This window comes from Nansenia antarctica (genome assembly GCF_963989245.1).
Source record: "Nansenia antarctica genome assembly, contig: SCAFFOLD_182, whole genome shotgun sequence".
NCBI lineage: Eukaryota > Metazoa > Chordata > Actinopteri > Argentiniformes > Microstomatidae > Nansenia > Nansenia antarctica.
Window position 1 is genome coordinate 30,027 of NW_027663421.1, and position 20,235 is coordinate 50,261.

At 41.9% G+C, this 20,235-nt stretch overlaps 1 protein-coding gene across 4 annotated transcripts; it reads right to left on the reverse strand.

The window, feature by feature from the left end:
- Positions 1–10,457: 10,457 nt before the first annotated feature.
- Positions 10,458–17,187, reverse strand: LOC308175094 (uncharacterized protein). 4 transcript variants are annotated; one of them, XM_080550812.1, is made up of 8 exons: positions 16,986–17,187; positions 16,883–16,952; positions 16,176–16,238; positions 15,913–16,017; positions 15,727–15,810; positions 15,496–15,558; positions 15,202–15,324; positions 10,458–10,811 (listed from the first exon to the last, which is right to left on the reverse strand). In XM_080550812.1, exons 1-8 carry the CDS (start codon positions 17,136–17,138, stop codon positions 10,618–10,620), a joined length of 855 nt encoding a protein of 284 aa, XP_080406938.1. In that variant the 5' UTR covers positions 17,139–17,187; the 3' UTR covers positions 10,458–10,617. The 4 variants fall into 4 exon arrangements, with proteins under 4 accessions (XP_080406938.1, XP_080406939.1, XP_080406940.1 ...); XM_080550813.1 differs by lacking the exon at positions 16,176–16,238; XM_080550814.1 differs by lacking the exon at positions 16,986–17,187 and having other exon boundaries at positions 16,883–16,961.
- Positions 17,188–20,235: the final 3,048 nt, after the last annotated feature.

Genomic DNA, 20,235 nt, shown 5'->3' on the forward strand with positions numbered 1-20,235 from the left:
TAACTACTACTAACTACTACTAACTACTACTAACTACTACTAACTACTACTAACTACTACTACTACTAACTAACTACTACTAACTACAACTAACTACTACTAACTACTACTAACTACTACTAACTACTACTAACTTCTACTAACTACTACTAGTTAATGTATTATGCACATAGTTATACTATAGTTAATGCATTATGCACATAGTTATACTATAGTTAATGCATTATGCACACATAGTTATACTATAGTTAATGCATTATTCACACATAGTTATACTATAGTTAATGCATTATTCACACATAGTTATACTATAGTTAAAGCATTATGCACACATAGGTATACTATAGTTAATGCATTATGCACACATAGTTATACTATAGTTAATGCATTATGCACACATAGTTATACTATAGTTAATGCATTATGCACACATAGTTATACTATAGTTAATGCATTATGCACACATAGTTATACTATAGTTAATGCATTATGCACACATAGTTATACTATAGTTAATGCATTATGCACATAGTTATACTATAGTTAATGCATTATGCACACATAGTTATACTATAGTTAATGCATTATGCACACATAGTTATACTATAGTTAATGCATTATGCACATAGTTATACTATAGTTAATGCATTATGCACACATAGTTATACTATAGTTAATGCATTATGCACACATAGTTATACTATAGTTAATGCATTATGCACACATAGTTATACTATAGTTAATGCATTATGCACACATAGTTATACTATAGTTAATGCATTATGCACATAGTTATACTATAGTTAATGCATTATGCACATAGTTATACTATAGTTAATCTATTATGCACACATAGTTATACTATAGTTAATGCATTATGCACACATAGTTATACTATAGTTAATGCATTATGCACACATAGTTATACTATAGTTAATACATTATGTATATAGTTAATGCATTATGCACATAGTTATACTATAGTTAATGCATTATGCACACATAGTTATACTATAGTTAATGCATTATGCACATAGTTATACTATAGTTAATGCATTATGCACACATAGTTATACTATAGTTAATGCATTATGCACATAGTTATACTATAGTTAATGCATTATGCACATAGTTATACTATAGTTAATGCATTATGCACACATCGTTATACTATAGTTAATGCATTATGCACACATAGTTATACTATAGTTAATGCATTATGCACACATAGTTATACTATAGTTAATGCATTATGCACACATAGTTATACTATAGTTAATGCATTATGCACATAGTTATACTATAGTTAATGCATTATGCACACATAGTTATACTATAGTTAATGCATTATGCACACATAGTTATACTATAGTTAATGCATTATGCACATAGTTATACTATAGTTAATGCATTATGCACACATAGTTATACTATAGTTAATGCATTATGCACACATAGTTATACTATAGTTAATGCATTATGCACATAGTTATACTATAGTTAATGCATTATGCACACATAGTTGAATGAATGAATTAATGAATGGTCTTTATTGTCATTGATATAGTACAGGTACCAAACAACGAAATTTGGGAGGGAGGGCTCCCCTGGTGCTAGGAAAAAAATACTAAAAACAAGAAGGGAAAAGAGCTGGTTTACATAAATAAAGGCTATGTACACTATCCACTATACTATACTATACAAATAAAACACTGTGCTGTACTCTATGCTATGCTATACCTATTCTAACATTTCCTATCTCTGAACCTTATGTACCCGAGGGTTTTCATATTGCACTTAGCGTTATTGCACATTCATTTAAAGTGTCGCAGTTTGCAGGTTTGAAATGTTCACAGTTGTGTTTCAGTATTGCACTTGATTTCAATCTAGTAGCTGCCATCAAATTGTCTAGATTGTCCAGGGCCTAGAACCTAGGTCTTTGCTGTGTTCAGGGCCTGAATGGCCCTGGGGTAGAAGCTGAGCTTCAGTCTGTTTGTCCTTGCGAACATGGTCCTGAACCGCCTGTCCGAGGGCAGCCGAGCAAAGTGTTCGTACCCAGGGTGGGATGGGTCTCTGGAGATCTTGGAGGCCTTCCTGAGGCAGCGTGTGTTGTACAGCTCTTCCAGAGAGGGGAGGGGGGCGCCGGTGATCTTCTGGGCCGTTCTCACGACTCTCTGTAGCGCATTCCTCTCTGCGGCTGTGCAGCTGGAGAACCAGATGCAGATGCAGTAGGTGAGGATGCTCTCCACTGCGCAGCGGTAGAAGGTCACCAGCATCTCCTGTCCGATGTTGTCTTTCCTAAGGACTCTCAGGAAGTAGAGCCGCTGTTGTGCCTTCTTGATGATGGCTGCTGTGTTGATCTTCCAGGACAGGTCATCCCGCATGTGCATCCCCAGGAATCGGAGGGTTGAGACTCTCTCCACGCTCCCTCCATCGACGAGCAGGGGCTGGACCTCAGATTTTTTCCTCCTGAAGTCCACGATGATTTCCTGGGTCTTTGACTGGTTCAGCAGCAGGTTGTTAACCTTGCACAGCTTGCCCAGCTGCTCCACCTCATCCCTGTACGCCGCCTCGTCCCCCCCCGAGATGCAGCCCACCACGGTAGTTATACTATAGTTAATGCATTATGCACACATAGTTATACTATAGTTAATGCATTATGCTCACATAGTTATACTATAGTTAATGCATTATGCTCACATAGTTATACTATAGTTAATGCATTATGCACACATAGTTATACTATAGTTAATGCATTATGCACACATAGTTATACTATAGTTAATACATTATGCACATATAGTTATACTATAGGTAATACATTATGTATATAGTTAATGCATTATGCACATATTTATACTATAGTTAATGCATTATGCACACATAGTTATACTATAGTTAATGCATTATGCACACATAGTTATACTATAGTTAATGCATTATGCTCACATAGTTATACAATATAGGTCAAATTACTCTCTCACCATATACAATATAGGTCATATTACTCTCTCACCATATACAATATAGGTCATATTACTCTCTCACCATATACAATATAGGTCATATTACTCTCTCACCATATACAATATAGGTCATATTACTCTCTCACCATATACAATATAGGTCATATTACTCTCTCACCATATACAATATAGGTCATATTACAGCAGTTAGTCATTATCAAAAGCAGTGGTAAAGTATGATAACTTTCATTCACTGAAAATGCTTCAGAAACTGTAGTCCACCAAAACGATTATCATGTCTCATAATATGCTCATGTTCAGATTATCACACAGACATTGTAAACATAGAAACACAATAAAACAAGCAACTAAAATGTACTTCAGATAACATAAGATAACATAGTTATAACCTACCTCCAAAATGATCAACATCATCATAAACCTCTCCTTCTCTGTGGAGGAACACACACAACACAAACTACATGATCAACATCATCATAAACCTCTCCTTCTCTGTGGAGGAACACACACAACACAAACTACATGATCAACATCATCATAAACCTCTCCTTCTCTGTGGAGGAACACACACAACACAAACTACATGATCAACATCATCATAAACCTCTCCTTCTCTGTGGAGGAACACACACAACACAAACTACATGATCAACACCATCATAAACCTCTCCTTCTCTGTGGAGGAACACACACAACACAAACTACATGATCAACATCATCATAAACCTCTCCTTCTCTGTGGAGGAACACACACAACACAAACTACATGATCAACATCATCATAAACCTCTCCTTCTCTGTGGAGGAACACACACAACACAAACTACATGATCAACATCATCATAAACCTCTCCTTCTCTGTGGAGGAACACACACAACACAAACTACATGATCAACATCATCATAAACCTCTCCTTCTCTGTGGAGGAACACAAACAACACAAACTACATGATCAACATCATCATAAACCTCTCCTTCTCTGTGGAGGAACACACACAACACAAACTACATGATCAACATCATCATAAACCTCTCCTTCTCTGTGGAGGAACACACACAACACAAACTACATGATCAACATCATCATAAACCTCTCCTTCTCTGTGGAGGAACACACACAACACAAACTACATGATCAACATCATCATAAACCTCTCCTTCTCTGTGGAGGAACACACACAACACAAACTACATGATCAACATCATCATAAACCTCTCCTTCTCTGTGGAGGAACACACACAACACAAACTACATGATCAACATCATCATAAACCTCTCCTTCTCTGTGGAGGAACACACACAACACAAACTACATGATCAACATCATCATAAACCTCTCCTTCTCTGTGGAGGAACACACACACAACACAAACTACATGATCAACATCATCATAAACCTCTCCTTCTCTGTGGAGGAACACACACAACACAAACTACATGACATCATCATCATAAACCTCTCCTTCTCTGTGGAGGAACACACACAACACAAACTACATGATCAACATCATCATAAACCTCTCCTTCTCTGTGGAGGAACACACACAACACAAACTACATGATCAACATCATCATAAACCTCTCCTTCTCTGTGGAGGAACACACACAACACAAACTACATGATCAACATCATCATAAACCTCTCCTTCTCTGTGGAGGAACACACACAACACAAACTACATGATCAACATCATCATAAACCTCTCCTTCTCTGTGGAGGAACACACACAACACAAACTACATGATCAACATCATCATAAACCTCTCCTTCTCTGTGGAGGAACACACACAACACAAACTACATGATCAACATCATCATAAACCTCTCCTTCTCTGTGGAGGAACACACACAACACAAACTACATGATCAACATCATCATAAACCTCTCCTTCTCTGTGGAGGAACACACACAACACAAACTACATGATCAACATCATCATAAACCTCTCCTTCTCTGTGGAGGAACACACACAACACAAACTACATGATCAACATCATCATAAACCTCTCCTTCTCTGTGGAGGAACACACACAACACAAACTACATGATCAACATCATCATAAACCTCTCCTTCTCTGTGGAGGAACACACACAACACAAACTACATGATCAACATCATCATAAACCTCTCCTTCTCTGTGGAGGAACACAAACAACACAAACTACATGATCAACATCATCATAAACCTCTCCTTCTCTGTGGAGGAACACACACACAACACAAACTACATGATCAACATCATCATAAACCTCTCCTTCTCTGTGGAGGAACACACACAACACAAACTACATGAGCAGAACATGAAGCTGCGCCTGCAGCCCCTCACACACACACTCACACACACACACACACACACACTCACACACACACACACACACACACACACACACACACACACCTGCAGCCCCTCACATGAAGACTCACAATCCACCAGATTAGATTCTGTGTTACTGAATATGTTCTATATCATTCTGTGAACAACATAACATGTTACTCAATCTGACACCCATAGAACAGAGAACATAGAACATAGAACATAGAACATAGAACATAGAACATAGTGTGTTCTATCATACCAGTGACTGTGCCTATTCTATTCTGGAGCTACCTCAATATAGGGTTAGGACATCTCTGCTATAACTAACCATAATCACACATATACATATACATGGTGTGTCTGTGTCTCAGGAGGTAGAGGCTGTGTCTCAGGAGGTAGAGGCTGTGTCTCAGGAGGTAGAGGCTGTGTCTCAGGAGGTAGAGGCTGTGTCTCAGGAGGTAGAAGCTGTGTCTCAGGAGGTAGAGGCTGTGTCTCAGGAGGTAGAGGCTGTGTCTCAGGAGGTAGAGGCTGTGTCTCAGGAGGTATAGAGGCTGTGTCTCAGGAGGTAGAGGCTGTGTCTCACTCTCAGGAGGTAGAGGCTGTGTCTCAGGAGGTAGAGGCTGTGTCTCAGGAGGTAGAGGCTGTGTCTCAGGAGGTAGAGGCTGTGTCTCAGGAGGTAGAGGCTGTGTCTCAGGGGGTAGAGGCTGTGTCTCAGGGGGTAGAGGCTGTGTCTCAGGAGGTAGAGGCTGTGTCTCAGGAGGTAGAGGCTGTGTCTCAGGAGGTAGAGGCTGCGTCTCAGGAGGTAGAGTCTGTGTCTCAGGAGGTAGAGGCTGTGTCTCAGGAGGTAGAGGCTGTGTCTCAGGAGGTAGAGGCTGTGTCTCAGGAGGTAGAGGCTGTGTCTCAGGAGGTAGAGGCTGTGTCTCAGGGGGTAGAGGCTGTGTCTCAGGAGGTAGAGGCTGTGTCTCAGGAGGTAGAGGTAGTGTCTCAGGAGGTAGAGGCTGTGTCTCAGGAGGTAGAGGCTGTGTCTCAGGAGGTAGAGGCTGGTGGAGGTAGAGGCTGTGTCTTAGGAGGTAGAGGCTGTGTCTCAGGAGGTAGAGGCTGTGTCTCAGGAGGTAGAGGCTGTGTCTCAGGAGGTAGAGGCTGTGTCTCAGGAGGTAGAGGCTGGTGGAGGTAGAGTCTGTGTCTCAGGAGGTAGAGGCTGTGTCTCAGGAGGTAGAGGCTGTGTCTCAGGAGGTAGAGGCTGTGTCTCAGGAGGTAGAGGCTGTGTCTCAGGAGGTAGAGGCTGGTGGAGGTAGAGTCTGTGTCTCAGGAGGTAGAGGCTGTGGCTCAGGAGGTAGAGGCTGTGTCTCAGGAGGCAGAGGCTGTGTCTCAGGAGGTAGAGGCTGGTGGAGGTAGAGGCTGTGTCTCAGGAGGTAGAGGCTGTGGCTCAGGAGGTAGAGGCTGGTGGAGGTAGAGTCTGTGTCTCAGGAGGTAGAGGTTGTGTCTCAGGAGGTAGAGGCTGTGTCTCAGGAGGTAGAGGCTGTGTCTCAGGAGGTAGAGGCTGTGTCTCAGGAGGTAGAGGCTGTGGCTCAGGAGGTAGAGGCTGTGTCTCAGGAGGTAGAGGCTGTGTCTCAGGAGGTAGAGGCTGTGTCTCAGGAGGTAGAGGCTATGTCTCAGGAGGTAGAGGCTGTGTCTCAGGAGGTAGAGGCTGTGTCTCAGGAGGTAGAGGCTGTGTCTCAGGAGGTAGAGGCTGTGTCTCAGGAGGTAGAGGCTGTGTCTCAGGAGGTAGAGGCTGTGTCTCAGGAGGTAGAGGCTGTGGTGCAGGAGGTAGAGGCTGTGTCTCAGGAGGTAGAGCCTGTGTCTCAGGAGGTAGAGGCTGTGTCTCAGGAGGTAGAGGCTGTGTCTCAGGAGGCAGAGGCTGTGTCTCAGTAGGTAGAGGCTGTGTCTCAGGAGGTAGAGGCTGTGTCTCAGGAGGTAGAGGCTGTGTCTCAGGAGGTAGAGGCTGTGTCTCAGGAGGTAGAGGCTGTGTCTCAGGAGGTAGAGGCTGTGTCTCAGGAGGTAGAGGCTGTGTCTCAGGAGGTAGAGGCTGTGTCTCAGGTGGTAGAGGCTGTGTGTCAGGAGGTAGAGGCTGTGTCTCAGGAGGTAGAGCCGCAGATCGGCGGTTCAAGCCCCGGCTGGCCACATGTCGAGGTGTCCTTGGGCAAGACACTGAACCCCAAATTGCTCCCAGTGAGCGGGCCGGCGCTTTAAGACATCATCCGACCCTGTGTTGTACAGTGTTGTCATGGAGACCCCTGTGTTGTACAGTGTTGTCATGGAGACCCCTGTGTTGTACAGTGTTGTCATGGAGACCCCTGTGTTGTACAGTGTTGTCATGGAGACCCTGTGTTGTACAGTGTTCTCATGGAGACCCTGTGTTTTACAGTGTTGTCATGGAAACCCCTGTGTTGTACAGTGTTGTCATGGAGACCCCTGTGTTGTACAGTGTTGTCATGGAAACCCTGTGTTTTACAGTGTTGTCATGGAGACCCTGTGTTGTACAGTGTTGTCATGGAGACCCTGTGTTTTACAGTGTTGTACCAGAAGGAACTAGGACAGTGGAAGGTCAAAGGTCATTTTTCATTTTTGTTGTGTCAAAAAACACAATATTTTATAATTATCGTGCCATGGTAGAAATATCATTTTAAAAGAAGTAGAAGCCGCCACACTCAAGTTCCAGATGCGACACATTGTGGCTTAACAGTACAACGGTTTGGGCCGTAGCCTTTGTCAAGTCTTAAAACGTATCAAAACTTAATATCAAGAAATATCAAACACACATCTGAATGATAGAAGCTCAGTGCGTTGGTTCTAACCCTAACCCATCTGGTAACCCAGAGGTTATGGTGTTGGGCTCAGAGATGTGGTTCTGTCCAGCTGGCAGGGGTGAGTAAGGTGATAACAGGCAGGTGATGTCAGTGGTGACTTGCTGCAATGACAACACACCACCACCAGATGGCAGTGTTTGCTTGCACATAAGTGTCCTGTCCACACTGCATAGACAACAAAAGCATGCAGGCTCATCATACACTGTACTCTATCAAGTGAGAACATGAGAACACACCAGGGGGGAACACAGGCACTACTGCCTGAAACCATTCGTTGGAAATATGTCAAATATTCCAAATACCGAAAAAGTGGAATTCTTGAAAACCAAAGGAATGTGTGAGGAGAGTGGACACATGAGTGGAAGTTGCCAGAAGTGCATTAAACATGCAATGTGTGTAATAAAACATTAAACATGCAATGTGTGTAATAAAACTTTAAACATGCAATGTGTGTAATAAAACTTTAAACATGCAATGTGTGTAATAAAACATTAAACATGCAATGTGTGTAATGAAACTCATCCAACTATCCTACACATACACAGACTATGGAAAACCCAACACAAGCAACCAGCTCGGACACAGTTGTCACCATGGTAACCGGTAGCAGTTTCTAGTGTATTCTGGGATGTTTCCCTCCCAGCCTCATATCGTTCATTTAGGAACGCCATAAACATCTGTGCTCCCTGTCTGACGTTATATATATCTAACATGACATGTTCTAACGTTATCTAACATGACATGTTCTAACGTTATATATATCTAACCTGACATGTTCTAAGGCTGATCTGTCTAATGTTATATATATATCTAACCTGACATGTTCTAAGGCTGATCTGTCTAATGTTATATATATCTAACATGACATGTTCTAAGGCTGATCTGTCTAACGTTATATATATATCTAACATGACATGTTCTAAGTCAAGTTGAACAGATGTATATATATATATATATAAGTCAAGTTGAACAGATGTATATATATATATAAGTCAAGTTGAACAGATGTATATATATATATATATATATATATATATATAAGTCAAGTTGAACAGATGTATATATATATATATATATATATATATATATATATATATAAGTCAAGTTGAACAGATGTATATATATATAAGTCAAGTTGAACAGATGTATATAAATAAGTCAAGTTGAACAGATGTATATATATATATATAAGTCAATTTGAACAGATGTATATAAATATGTCAAGTTGAACAGATATATATATTTATATATATATATATAAGTCAAGTTGAACAGATGTATATATATATATATATATATATATATATATATATATATATAAGTCAAGTTGAACAGATGTATATATATATATATATATATATATATAAGTCAAGTTGAACAGATGTATATATATATATATATATATATATATATATATATATATATATATATATAAGTCAAGTTGAACAGATGTATATATATAAGTCAAGTTGAACAGATGTTTATATATATAAGTCAAGTTGAACAGATGTATATATATATATATATAGAAGTCAAGTTGAACAGATGTATATATATGTAAGTCAAGTTGAACAGATGTATATAGAAGTCAAGTTGAACAGATGTATATAAATATATATATATAAGTCAAGTTGAACAGATGTATATATATAAGTCAAGTTGAACAGATGTTTATATATATAAGTCAAGTTGAACATATGTATATATATATCTAGAAGTCAAGTTGAACAGATGTATATATATATAAGTCAAGTTGAACAGATGTATATATAGAAGTCAAGTTGAACAGATGTATATATATAGAAGTCAAGTTGAACAGATGTTTATATATTTAAGTCAAGTTGAACAGATGTATATATATATAGAAGTCAAGTTGAACAGATGTTTATATATTTAAGTCAAGTTGAACAGATGTATATATAAGTCAAGTTGAACAGATGTATATATATAGAAGTCAAGTTGAACAGATGTTGAACATGTTGAACATCGCCAGGCTTCACAAATCCCCTGCTGTCAGGCTACATAGCTAAGAGGTGGGTTTTGATTGGTCCGTCCGTGTTCATTCAGGGTTTTGATTGGATATTGAATCTACTGGAGACAGAACCTTATAACTCCAACTCGGTTTATGTTTTGTGAGATGGAACCTTTGTATTTTATTAATTACTAACAAAAAAAAATAAACATTTTAAAAATAACACCACACAGGCATTAATAAACACCTAATGGATCAGATTATGTAAAAAAAAAAAAAAAATGGAGATAGAACCTTATAATTCTAACGTAGCGACATCACAGGAAGTCACATGTCAATACATCACAGGAAGTCACATGTCAATACATCACAGGAAGTCAGTGGTGTTTGTCCTTTCATGGTGTTTAATGAGAAGTTGTCAGAGGAACATTAGAAGCTCTTGGAAACTCTTAACACTTTTCATCTGAATTCATCAGGACAGCTGATCTGTTCACACAGGGAAGAGCAGGAAGCCACTGAAGGTGTTGTAATTATTACTATTATCATAGAGGCTGTAGCCATACCATAGACGCATGTCGACCAAGTCTCCCTCCTCCAGCTGGAGAGTCAGGCCACTGGATACATACTGAGACACTGCATTAGTGTTCTGATGTACTAACGCCATCTGCTGGTCATTGAACTTTCCTGTATCAGAGGAAAGCAGAGAGAGATCAACACTGTCTGTGTCTCCTAGACACCAGAGCAACATGACTGTTAGTAATGGTGAACACAGTCCCTGTAGCTGACCCCCCCACTGGTCTTATAGAGACAGGGCTTAAAGTTCTCCGGCACGGAGCAATAAAATAAAATAAAATCACATTCTTTACATCGTAATTTAAAGAGTCATCTTCAGCAAAGAGACAGTTCCGCCTACCAATGGTATCACATTGCTCAAGCCAACCAACGACTTCTAGCCAATCGGAGGCAGAGTAGTGGGGCGGGCCTTAAGAAGTTTGAATGAGTGTAATGTTAGCTTGGAGAGACGTTCGCTTTTAGCAGCCCGCTATCTCGCTAACTTTAGTAAGAGTCTATTAAAATGGAAGCCCAGTTTCTTAAACCTTGCTCATACAACAACCTTGCCGGGAGCGACGGCTACAGGTAGCCTACCACTTCATCTTCAATGGCCGACCGTGTTTGCGAGCAAAAGATCCGAGTGTGCACGTTTATGGCTGAACATGATCTGTCTTTCACAATGGCTCAGCCACTGGTCGATTTGTGCAAGAAGCTATCAGAAGACAAACTTGCACTGACAAAGCTGTCCGTTTCCAATCAGCACGCCAGCTATTTAAACACACATGGCCTTTGTCCCGGAATTGAAAAAACGGCTGTGTGAAAAGCTTAAAAAAAGCAACGTTTTCAATGAATATCGACGAAGCTACTAATCTTAACATGGACAAAATCCTCAATGTCCTTGTTCGATTTTTTGATGATGATCTGGCCAAAGTAACAACACAACACCTAGCCAGCAGGAAAGTAAACATCGCCAACTCGTCAGCCCTCATGCATGACTGGTCACTAGTCATCAGTATTCTACTTGATGTAGATCTATTGATCTATTGATCTATTGATCTATTGTTATAGTGATAGTGGCTTAATAAGTGATGCAATCAGTTTGGCCTTAAGTGATTTAATCAGTTTGTTCTTTTAAAGACATTGTCGTATATTTTTACACATTAATAGCCTTCTTAATATAACGTATATCTTACACATATATTCACGTATATTTTACACATATTACACGTATATTTTTATTACTTCATAATATACTTTATTAAATACTTTATACTTCATTACAAACGATCTAGGGAAGATTTTCAATTGTCGCACATGCGCTGACACACACACACGAATTGTCGCACATGCGCAGTCACACACACACACGCATGCACGCCCCCGAGGGTCTAGGCCAATCAGAGGCCTAGAAGGAAGGATTATGATTGGCCAAGAACATACTGTGATGTGATTGGCTGAGGGCCGCTATAAAACCCTGTGCTCAAGGAGGAGCGGATTCTGATCTCTTGACTACCTCGAATCTCGTTGTGACTGTTTAGTGTGCCTGTAATCTGAGGACCCGACCTTTTTTGAATAAATACTCTTAAACTTTGGCCAGGAGTTTTCACCTCTTCTTTTATCACTGAAACAGAGAAATATTCGACATAAGTGGCGACCACGAAGGGACATTTCCATAGCTCTGGATGACCGGTCGTTTTGCAACTCTTCAGGGGAACAAAGGGTAAGTACAAGGCGAAGCTGTGCAAAATAGACTGTGTAAATCGAATGAGCTATATTTTAAACGGATCTTCTTTAATATATAACTGGGTAGAGGTTAGTCAGAGAGAGCCGGGTTGTAAAACCTGTATTGGGAAAGTGTTTTAATTGTACGATTTTTATCGTGTGTGTGGTATAGCAGAGAAGGAGCTGCTGTAGTCTTGTTTTGGGAACAAGATATTAGCACAAAGCTAGGGGGAGACGTTTTTCTAGCGGGCTAATAAATGTGGTTTGTATCAGGCAATAGTCTGGTGGAGTGTAAAAGCTTGGTTAATGTGGTTTGTAAGTGAGTGTTTGACAGGAGATAGCTCTATTCAAATGGTATGGAATCGGAATTCCTAGTTTGAAAGAGCAGAGTCCGTGCTAGTGAGCAGAAAATAGCGCTATTTTCTGCTCACTAGCACGGACTCTGCTCTTTCAAACTAGGAATTCCGATTCCATACCATTTGAATAGAGCTATCTCCTGTCAAACACTCACTTACAAACCACATTAACCAAGCTTTTACACTCCACCAGACTATTGCCTGATACAAACCACATTTATTAGCCCGCTAGAAAAACGTCTCCCCCTAGCTTTGTGCTAATATCTTGTTCCCAAAACAAGACTACAGCAGCTCCTTCTCTGCTATACCACACACACGATAAAAATCGTACAATTAAAACACTTTCCCAATACAGGTTTTACAACCCGGCTCTCTCTGACTAACCTCTACCCAGTTATATATTAAAGAAGATCCGTTTAAAATATAGCTCATTCGATTTACACAGTCTATTTTGCACAGCTTCGCCTTGTACTTACCCTTTGTTCCCCTGAAGAGTTGCAAAACGACCGGTCATCCAGAGCTATGGAAATGTCCCTTCGTGGTTGCCACTTATGTCGAATATTTCTCTGTTTCAGTGATAAAAGAAGAGGTGAAAACTCCTGGCCAAAGTTTAAGAGTATTTATTCAAAAAAGGTCGGGTCCTCAGATTACAGGCACACTAAACAGTCACAACGAGATTCGAGGTAGTCAAGAGATCAGAATCCGCTCCTCCTTGAGCACAGGGTTTTATAGCGGCCCTCAGCCAATCACATCACAGTATGTTCTTGGCCAATCATAATCCTTCCTTCTAGGCCTCTGATTGGCCTAGACCCTCGGGGGCGTGCATGCGTGTGTGTGTGTGACTGCGCATGTGCGACAATTCGTGTGTGTGTGTCAGCGCATGTGCGACAATTGAAAATCTTCCCTAGATCGTTTGTAATGAAGTATAAAGTATTTAATAAAGTATATTATGAAGTAATAAAAATATACGTGTAATATGTGTAAAATATACGTGAATATATGTGTAAGATATACGTTATATTAAGAAGGCTATTAATGTGTAAAAATATACGACAACATCAAAATATATTATTTTATTTTGTATTGAGTATAAAACAGTATTAATGCATTTTAACATTGAGACATATTTTGTATTGACTATAAAATAGTATTAATGCATTTAAACATTGAGACAAGAAGCTGTCTTCTGTACCCGCTCTCCCAATATCTCACACATATAACGTATAGGGTGTTCACACATATAACGTATAGGGTGTTCACACATATAACGTATAGGGTGTTCACACATAGTGTTTAGCTCATCACATAGAGAATTGTATGAGAAAAACAATGGTTCTAACCCCATGGTTCTATCATGTATGGTTCTACCCCCATGGTTCTATCATGTATGGTTCTAACCCCATGGTTCTATCATGTATGGTTCTATCATGTATGGTTCTAACCCCATGGTTCTATCATGTATGGTTCTAACCCCATGGTTCTATCATGTGTGGTTCTAACCCCATGGTTCTATCATGTATGGTTCTATCATGTATTGTTCTAACCCCATGGTTCTATCATGTATGGTTCAACAGTTATCAAGGTTTACCTCTTTACATACACATGCCAGTTACTGGAATTAATCTCAACAGACCTAACAAGTGGTCACTGCTATGCAGAAATGGAACGCAAAATTTGAAAATTCAACTTGATCTTTTAAACTATTCATTTTTATTACACAAACCTATATATCATTCTTTTCAGAATTGTAAGACCAATTTTAATAGCAAATAGGAAAATTGATCACGCAATTCATAGTGAGCCTGCTGACGTTACAAGTTAGCCAGACCATTCACACACACAGCGTCTAGCGGGCGAGAGTAGACGGGGCTCCGCTAGGAGTTACAACCGGTGCTTGAGGAGGAGACATTTTATAATCAAAATCCGCAGAATACAAGCCAAACATGTATCTATATGTATTTTTAGATAGAAAACAAGTTGAATTTAATAGAAAACCTAGCCCACAGACGATCAGATTTCAATAAAGATGCGTATCCTTCAAGTGTCTCCTTAAAATCGCCACAGGAAAAAACCCTCTGATGTGAGGAGAAGTGGGGGTAGACTGATATGAAGTCAAGATGCCTTACATACAGGTGACATGTCCATTAAATGGATTACTATTGGTACAATGGCATGAAAGAGAGCTTGTAAATAGTGTAAAACCACCGAAGATCAGGATTAGAACCCTGGCAAAACCCTGTTTACACACGTCCTCTGACCAGGGGCTGGACACCCGATAATGTGGGACTTTATTGTCTCCATCTGCCATAATTGTTGTCGTAATGTTGTCGTACTGTTTCCAACAGGGTAACCTTTGTATATCATTTTAGGATTCACTAGTTTTTAATTAATTAATTAATTAATTCCCTCATCCATATGTGTGTATTGGTGTGTGTCAGCAGTACCTGTGGTTGGGCTGTAGGCCTGGCCGATGTTGGTGATGATGTTTTTGTAGACCACAGTGGTCGTAACAGAGACAGGTCCCATCGAAGCACCTAACCCAGCAGAGAACGCCACCTTCGGTCTCTCTGTGAACACATGGGAATAACACATGCATATCTCCTTTAAAGCAGCGTACCATCTTACAGGGCCAAACTGTTCATTGTGATGATATTGTTTAAAAAGATATACTACTTTACATTAACCTCATTGCCAAGGGAAACATCACATGATTTTAATAAAGTCAGTGTTTGTCTCACCTGCATTCACTCTCTTCAGCTCCTCCACCTGACCCTCGCTGGTCGTCACTCTGGCTGTCAACGCTGCAAAAGAAGAAAATCACTGTTCATGAATTCCACACAGAAATGTGTATGTGAGGGAGACACAAACTGTCTTTAAAACAATACAATTAATGAACCACGTTGTAAAATCCTCTAAAACCATACATGTAGGTTATCATCTGGTTAATATGGCTAATATCTGTATATTACTTGTATTCTCTGTCTTCAGCTCCTCCATCTGACCCTGGCTGGCCTCCACTCTGGTCCCCAGGACTGACAGCTGTGCTGCTTGGGCTGGAGTTACAAACAGCAGTACTGACTGTACCGTAGCTTTTCACTGAATGTTCATGTTAAAACAATCTTTTACAAACATATTCCTCTCTACGTTATACATGCCTGCATTCTCTGTCTTCATCTCCTTCATGTCGTCTCTCAGTTCAGTCACCTGACCCTCGCTGGCTGTCACTCTGGCCCCCATGGCTGACAGCGCTGCTACTTGGTCTGGAATGAAAGGAAACATACAGTACCAGTCAAAAGTTTGGGCACTTTCCCATTCAGTTGCTGTTATTACAATAATATTCATGATTCATGAATCACACACACAGGCACACACACACACACCTACATTGCACACACACTGCAATACTGTAAGAACATACCTGCATTCTGTCTCTGCAGTTCCGTCACTCTGGCCCCCATGGCTGACAGCTCTGCTGCTTGAGCTGAATTAAAGGAAACATAATTGCAATCATACACTAAGCATGGGAGTGATTCATGTATACACACACACACAAACACAGACACACACACACACAGACACACACACACACAGACACGCACACGCACACAGACAGACACGCACACACACAGACACGCACACGCACACAGACAGAGGGGTGTGTGATGTGTTGTTGTTGTGACATGTGCAGACGTGTGTGTAAGCACTACTAAGTGGCGGAGTGCTAAACATATCACACACACACACACACATATCACACACACACACACACACATATCACACACACACACACACATATCACACACACACACACACACATATCACACACACACACACACACATATCACACACACATATCACACACACACACACATATCACACACACACACACACACATATCACACACACATATCACACACACACACACATCACACACACACACACACACATATCACACACACACACACACAGACACATCACACACACACACAGACACACAGACACACAGACATACACAAACACACACACACAGACACACACAAACACACACACACAGACACACACAAACACACACACACAGACACACACACACACACACACACACACACACACACAAACACGCATTACCTGCATTCTCTTTCTTCAGTTGGTCCACCTGACTCTCGCTGGCTGTCACTCTGGTCTCCATATGCCTCAACTCCACTCTCTGTTCCACTCTCTGTTCGATTACGATGTCTCTCAGTTTCCTTAACTCAGACCAGAGGTCAGGACCGTGACCCAGTTGAGGGTCTTTCTCTGTGACCCCCCCACCCTCTCCCTGAGCCTCTGACCCAGACAGACAGAACAGCACCAGCACCACCAACAGAGCTACAGCACGCCTCATTCTGGAACCACGTCTCTTCAGAATGTCACAGAAATCTAAGTTCACTAACTGGTCCTTGGTGAGACCAACACGGCAGAGAAGTACTGACTCTGTCTTAGAAACGTCCTTTTATTGACAAACTATTGACAGTTATTCAAACATCTATCAATCATCAACCTTCTGTGACCTTATATGGTCGTGTTATTCAGTAGAAACTTCCTTTTATCGACATGTTTTGACAGTGAGTCAATTGTGGACTTTTTGGATACTGGTATCAGACATTGCAAACATGTGGGATCAGTGACCAAGAGGTCACCAAGTCAAAGGTCAATCTAGGAAAGCAAACGTCTGTCAGGATCAGACCAATGAGACTCAGAGGAGTTGTTGGTACAACACTTAGATGAGGAGGAATGGTCTGCTCTTCTGATACAGCATGGGACATGTTTCTCTCTGAGAGAGAGAGCGAGAGAGAGAGAGGGAGGGCAGGGAGAGAGAGAGAGAGAGAGAGAGAGAGAGATAAGGGAGGGCAGGGAGAGAGAGAGAGAGAGAGAGAGAGAGAGAGAGGGAGAGAGGGAGGGGGAGGGAGATAGAGAGAGAGAGGGAGGGGGAGGGCAGGGAGAAAGAGAGAGAGAGGGAGGGGGAGGGCAGGGAGAAAGAGAGAGAGAGAGAGGGGGAGGGCAGGGAGAGAGAGAGAGGGAGGGGGAGGGCAGGGAGAAAGAGAGAGAGAGGGAGGGCAGGGAGATGAGAGGGAGAGAGAAAGAGAGGGGGAGGGCAGGGAGAAAGAGAGAGAGAGAGGGGGGGAGGGCAGGGAGAAAGAGAGAGAGAGAGGGAGGGCAGGGAGAGAGAGAGGGGGGAGGGCAGGGAGAAAGAGAGAGAGAGAGAGGGAGGGCAGGGAGAGAGAGAGAGAGGGGGAGGGCAGGGAGAAAGAGAGAGAGAGGGAGGGCAGGGAGATGAGAGGGAGAGAGAAAGAGAGGGAGGGCAGGGAGAGAGAGAGAAACATGTTTCTCTCTGAGAGGGAGAGAGAGAGAGAGAGGGAGGGCAGGGAGAGAGAGAGAGGGAGGGGGAGGGCAGGGAGAGAGGGAGAGAAAGAGAGAGAGAGGGAGGGGGAGGGCAGGGAGAGAGGGAGAGAAAGAGAGAGAGAGGGAGGGCAGGGAGAGAGAGAGAAACATGTTTCTCTCTGAGAGGGAGAGAGAGAGAGGGAGGGCAGGGAGAGAGAGAGAGAGGGAGGGGGAGGGCAGGGAGAGAGGGAGAGAAAGAGAGAGAGAGAGAGAGAGAGAGAGACATGTTTCTTGTGTGAACTTGACACAGTGGTGTTTTATGACGGGGAGACGCTGGTTATTCACCTGCTACTCAGCAGCACAGCCAAGCTGGGTCCAGGGATTGATCTGCCTGCTGCGTGTGTGTGTGTGTGTGCGTGTGTGTGTGTGTGTGTGTCACCAGTCAAGCCAGCAGAGAAGGCCACCTGTGTTCTGTCTCGCCACACAGGGGAGTCAACTCAGGTCAGAATCAAATCAAACTTAAGAAGTTCAGTGACATCTAAGTTCACTAACTGGTCCTTGGTGAGACCAACACGGCAGAGAAGTACTGACTCTGTCTTAGGAACGTCCTTTTATTGACAAACTATTGTCAATTATTGAAAAATCGATCAATCATCAACCACCGAAACAACCGAGAGCTGAAGCTGCAGCGGCCAAGGACAAGGCCAAGCGTGATTGGCTGCCCTTTGACCCCCCTTGAGGCCCTGTTTAAAAGTAGGGCTCTGGGGAGGGCCAGGGAGATCATGGCTGACCTCTGACCCCGCACACCCAGGACACGGTCTCTTCGCCCCGCTCCCCTCAGGCAGGAGGGTGCGGTCTCTAAAGACTGTGAAGGCCCGACACAGACCTTTTTCCCCACAGCCATCCGGCTCCTAAATGCTGCTGCTGTAACCTGAAAACACCTGTAACCTGAAAACACCTGTAACCTGAAAACACCTGTAACCTGAAAACACCTGTAACCTGAAAACACCTGTAGGAGGTGTGTGACGCAGTCATGTCATCACGGACCAGAATGTCAAAGGAAAGTTTCCCACATCTTCAACCATGAAGAATCCAGGCTGTTTAGAGAGCAAAGGGAAGCCCTCCCCAGTCCCCAGTATTAGCTTTGTGTTTCTAAAGTGCTCAGTGAGTGTATATATATATAGAATAGACTTTATTGTCGTTGTACAGTTGCCTATACAATGACATTGTAGTGGTTCTTCTGAAGGTGCAAAAAACAGAAAACATATTCACATATTCACAAACATATACACATATAACATATTACAAATATTACACACTAGACAATTAAAAAGCGAAAATGCTATAAAACAAGCTAAGAGACAATGAGGTCCGTGGTGTCAAGTGCAAATAAAGACAACAATCTTAAGAAAATAAAAACAACTATAAAAGCAAGCTAAAAGACATGAGGTCAGTGGCGTTATAATACTATAATAATACTGTAAAAAGATATAAATGTATAAATAGGCACTTAGAATAGAGTTATTGCACATTTCTTTTAGGGTTAGGATTTGGTGCTAGGGTGCTACGGTTAGGGTTAGGGGTAGGGTTAGGGTTAGACATGCCAGCATGTACCAAGTCGACGTAGCACCTAACCCTAACCCTAGTTTTCCCACATGTACCGTATTCCCACATGTACCGTAACATATACTGTACATTTATATATGTATTATATAAGTATAAGAGACATCCAGTCACCTTGATGCGGTCCACGGCCTCCTGGGCCTGCGTCATGCGGGCGTTGGTGGAGAGGTTCTTGTCGGAGCGCAGCTGCGTGGCGCCCAGGTACTTGGCCCCGAATATCACCCCGTCCAACAGGTCCTCTGGGTCACACGGGCCCGGCACTGCAGACACGCGCACACACGCACACGCACACACGCACGCGCACGCACACGCACACGCACACACACACACACACTGAAAAATATAGACAGACTTGACTGGTGGATAGTTCAAATCACTGTGGGTAGTCCGGTTAGAACTATGATGTCCTTATATGCATGGAGATAATAACCAGACCAGGTTACTATTAAAGGCTTTAATGAAAACCGTGAACTTGTGGTTCTGTAAAGGTAAACAGA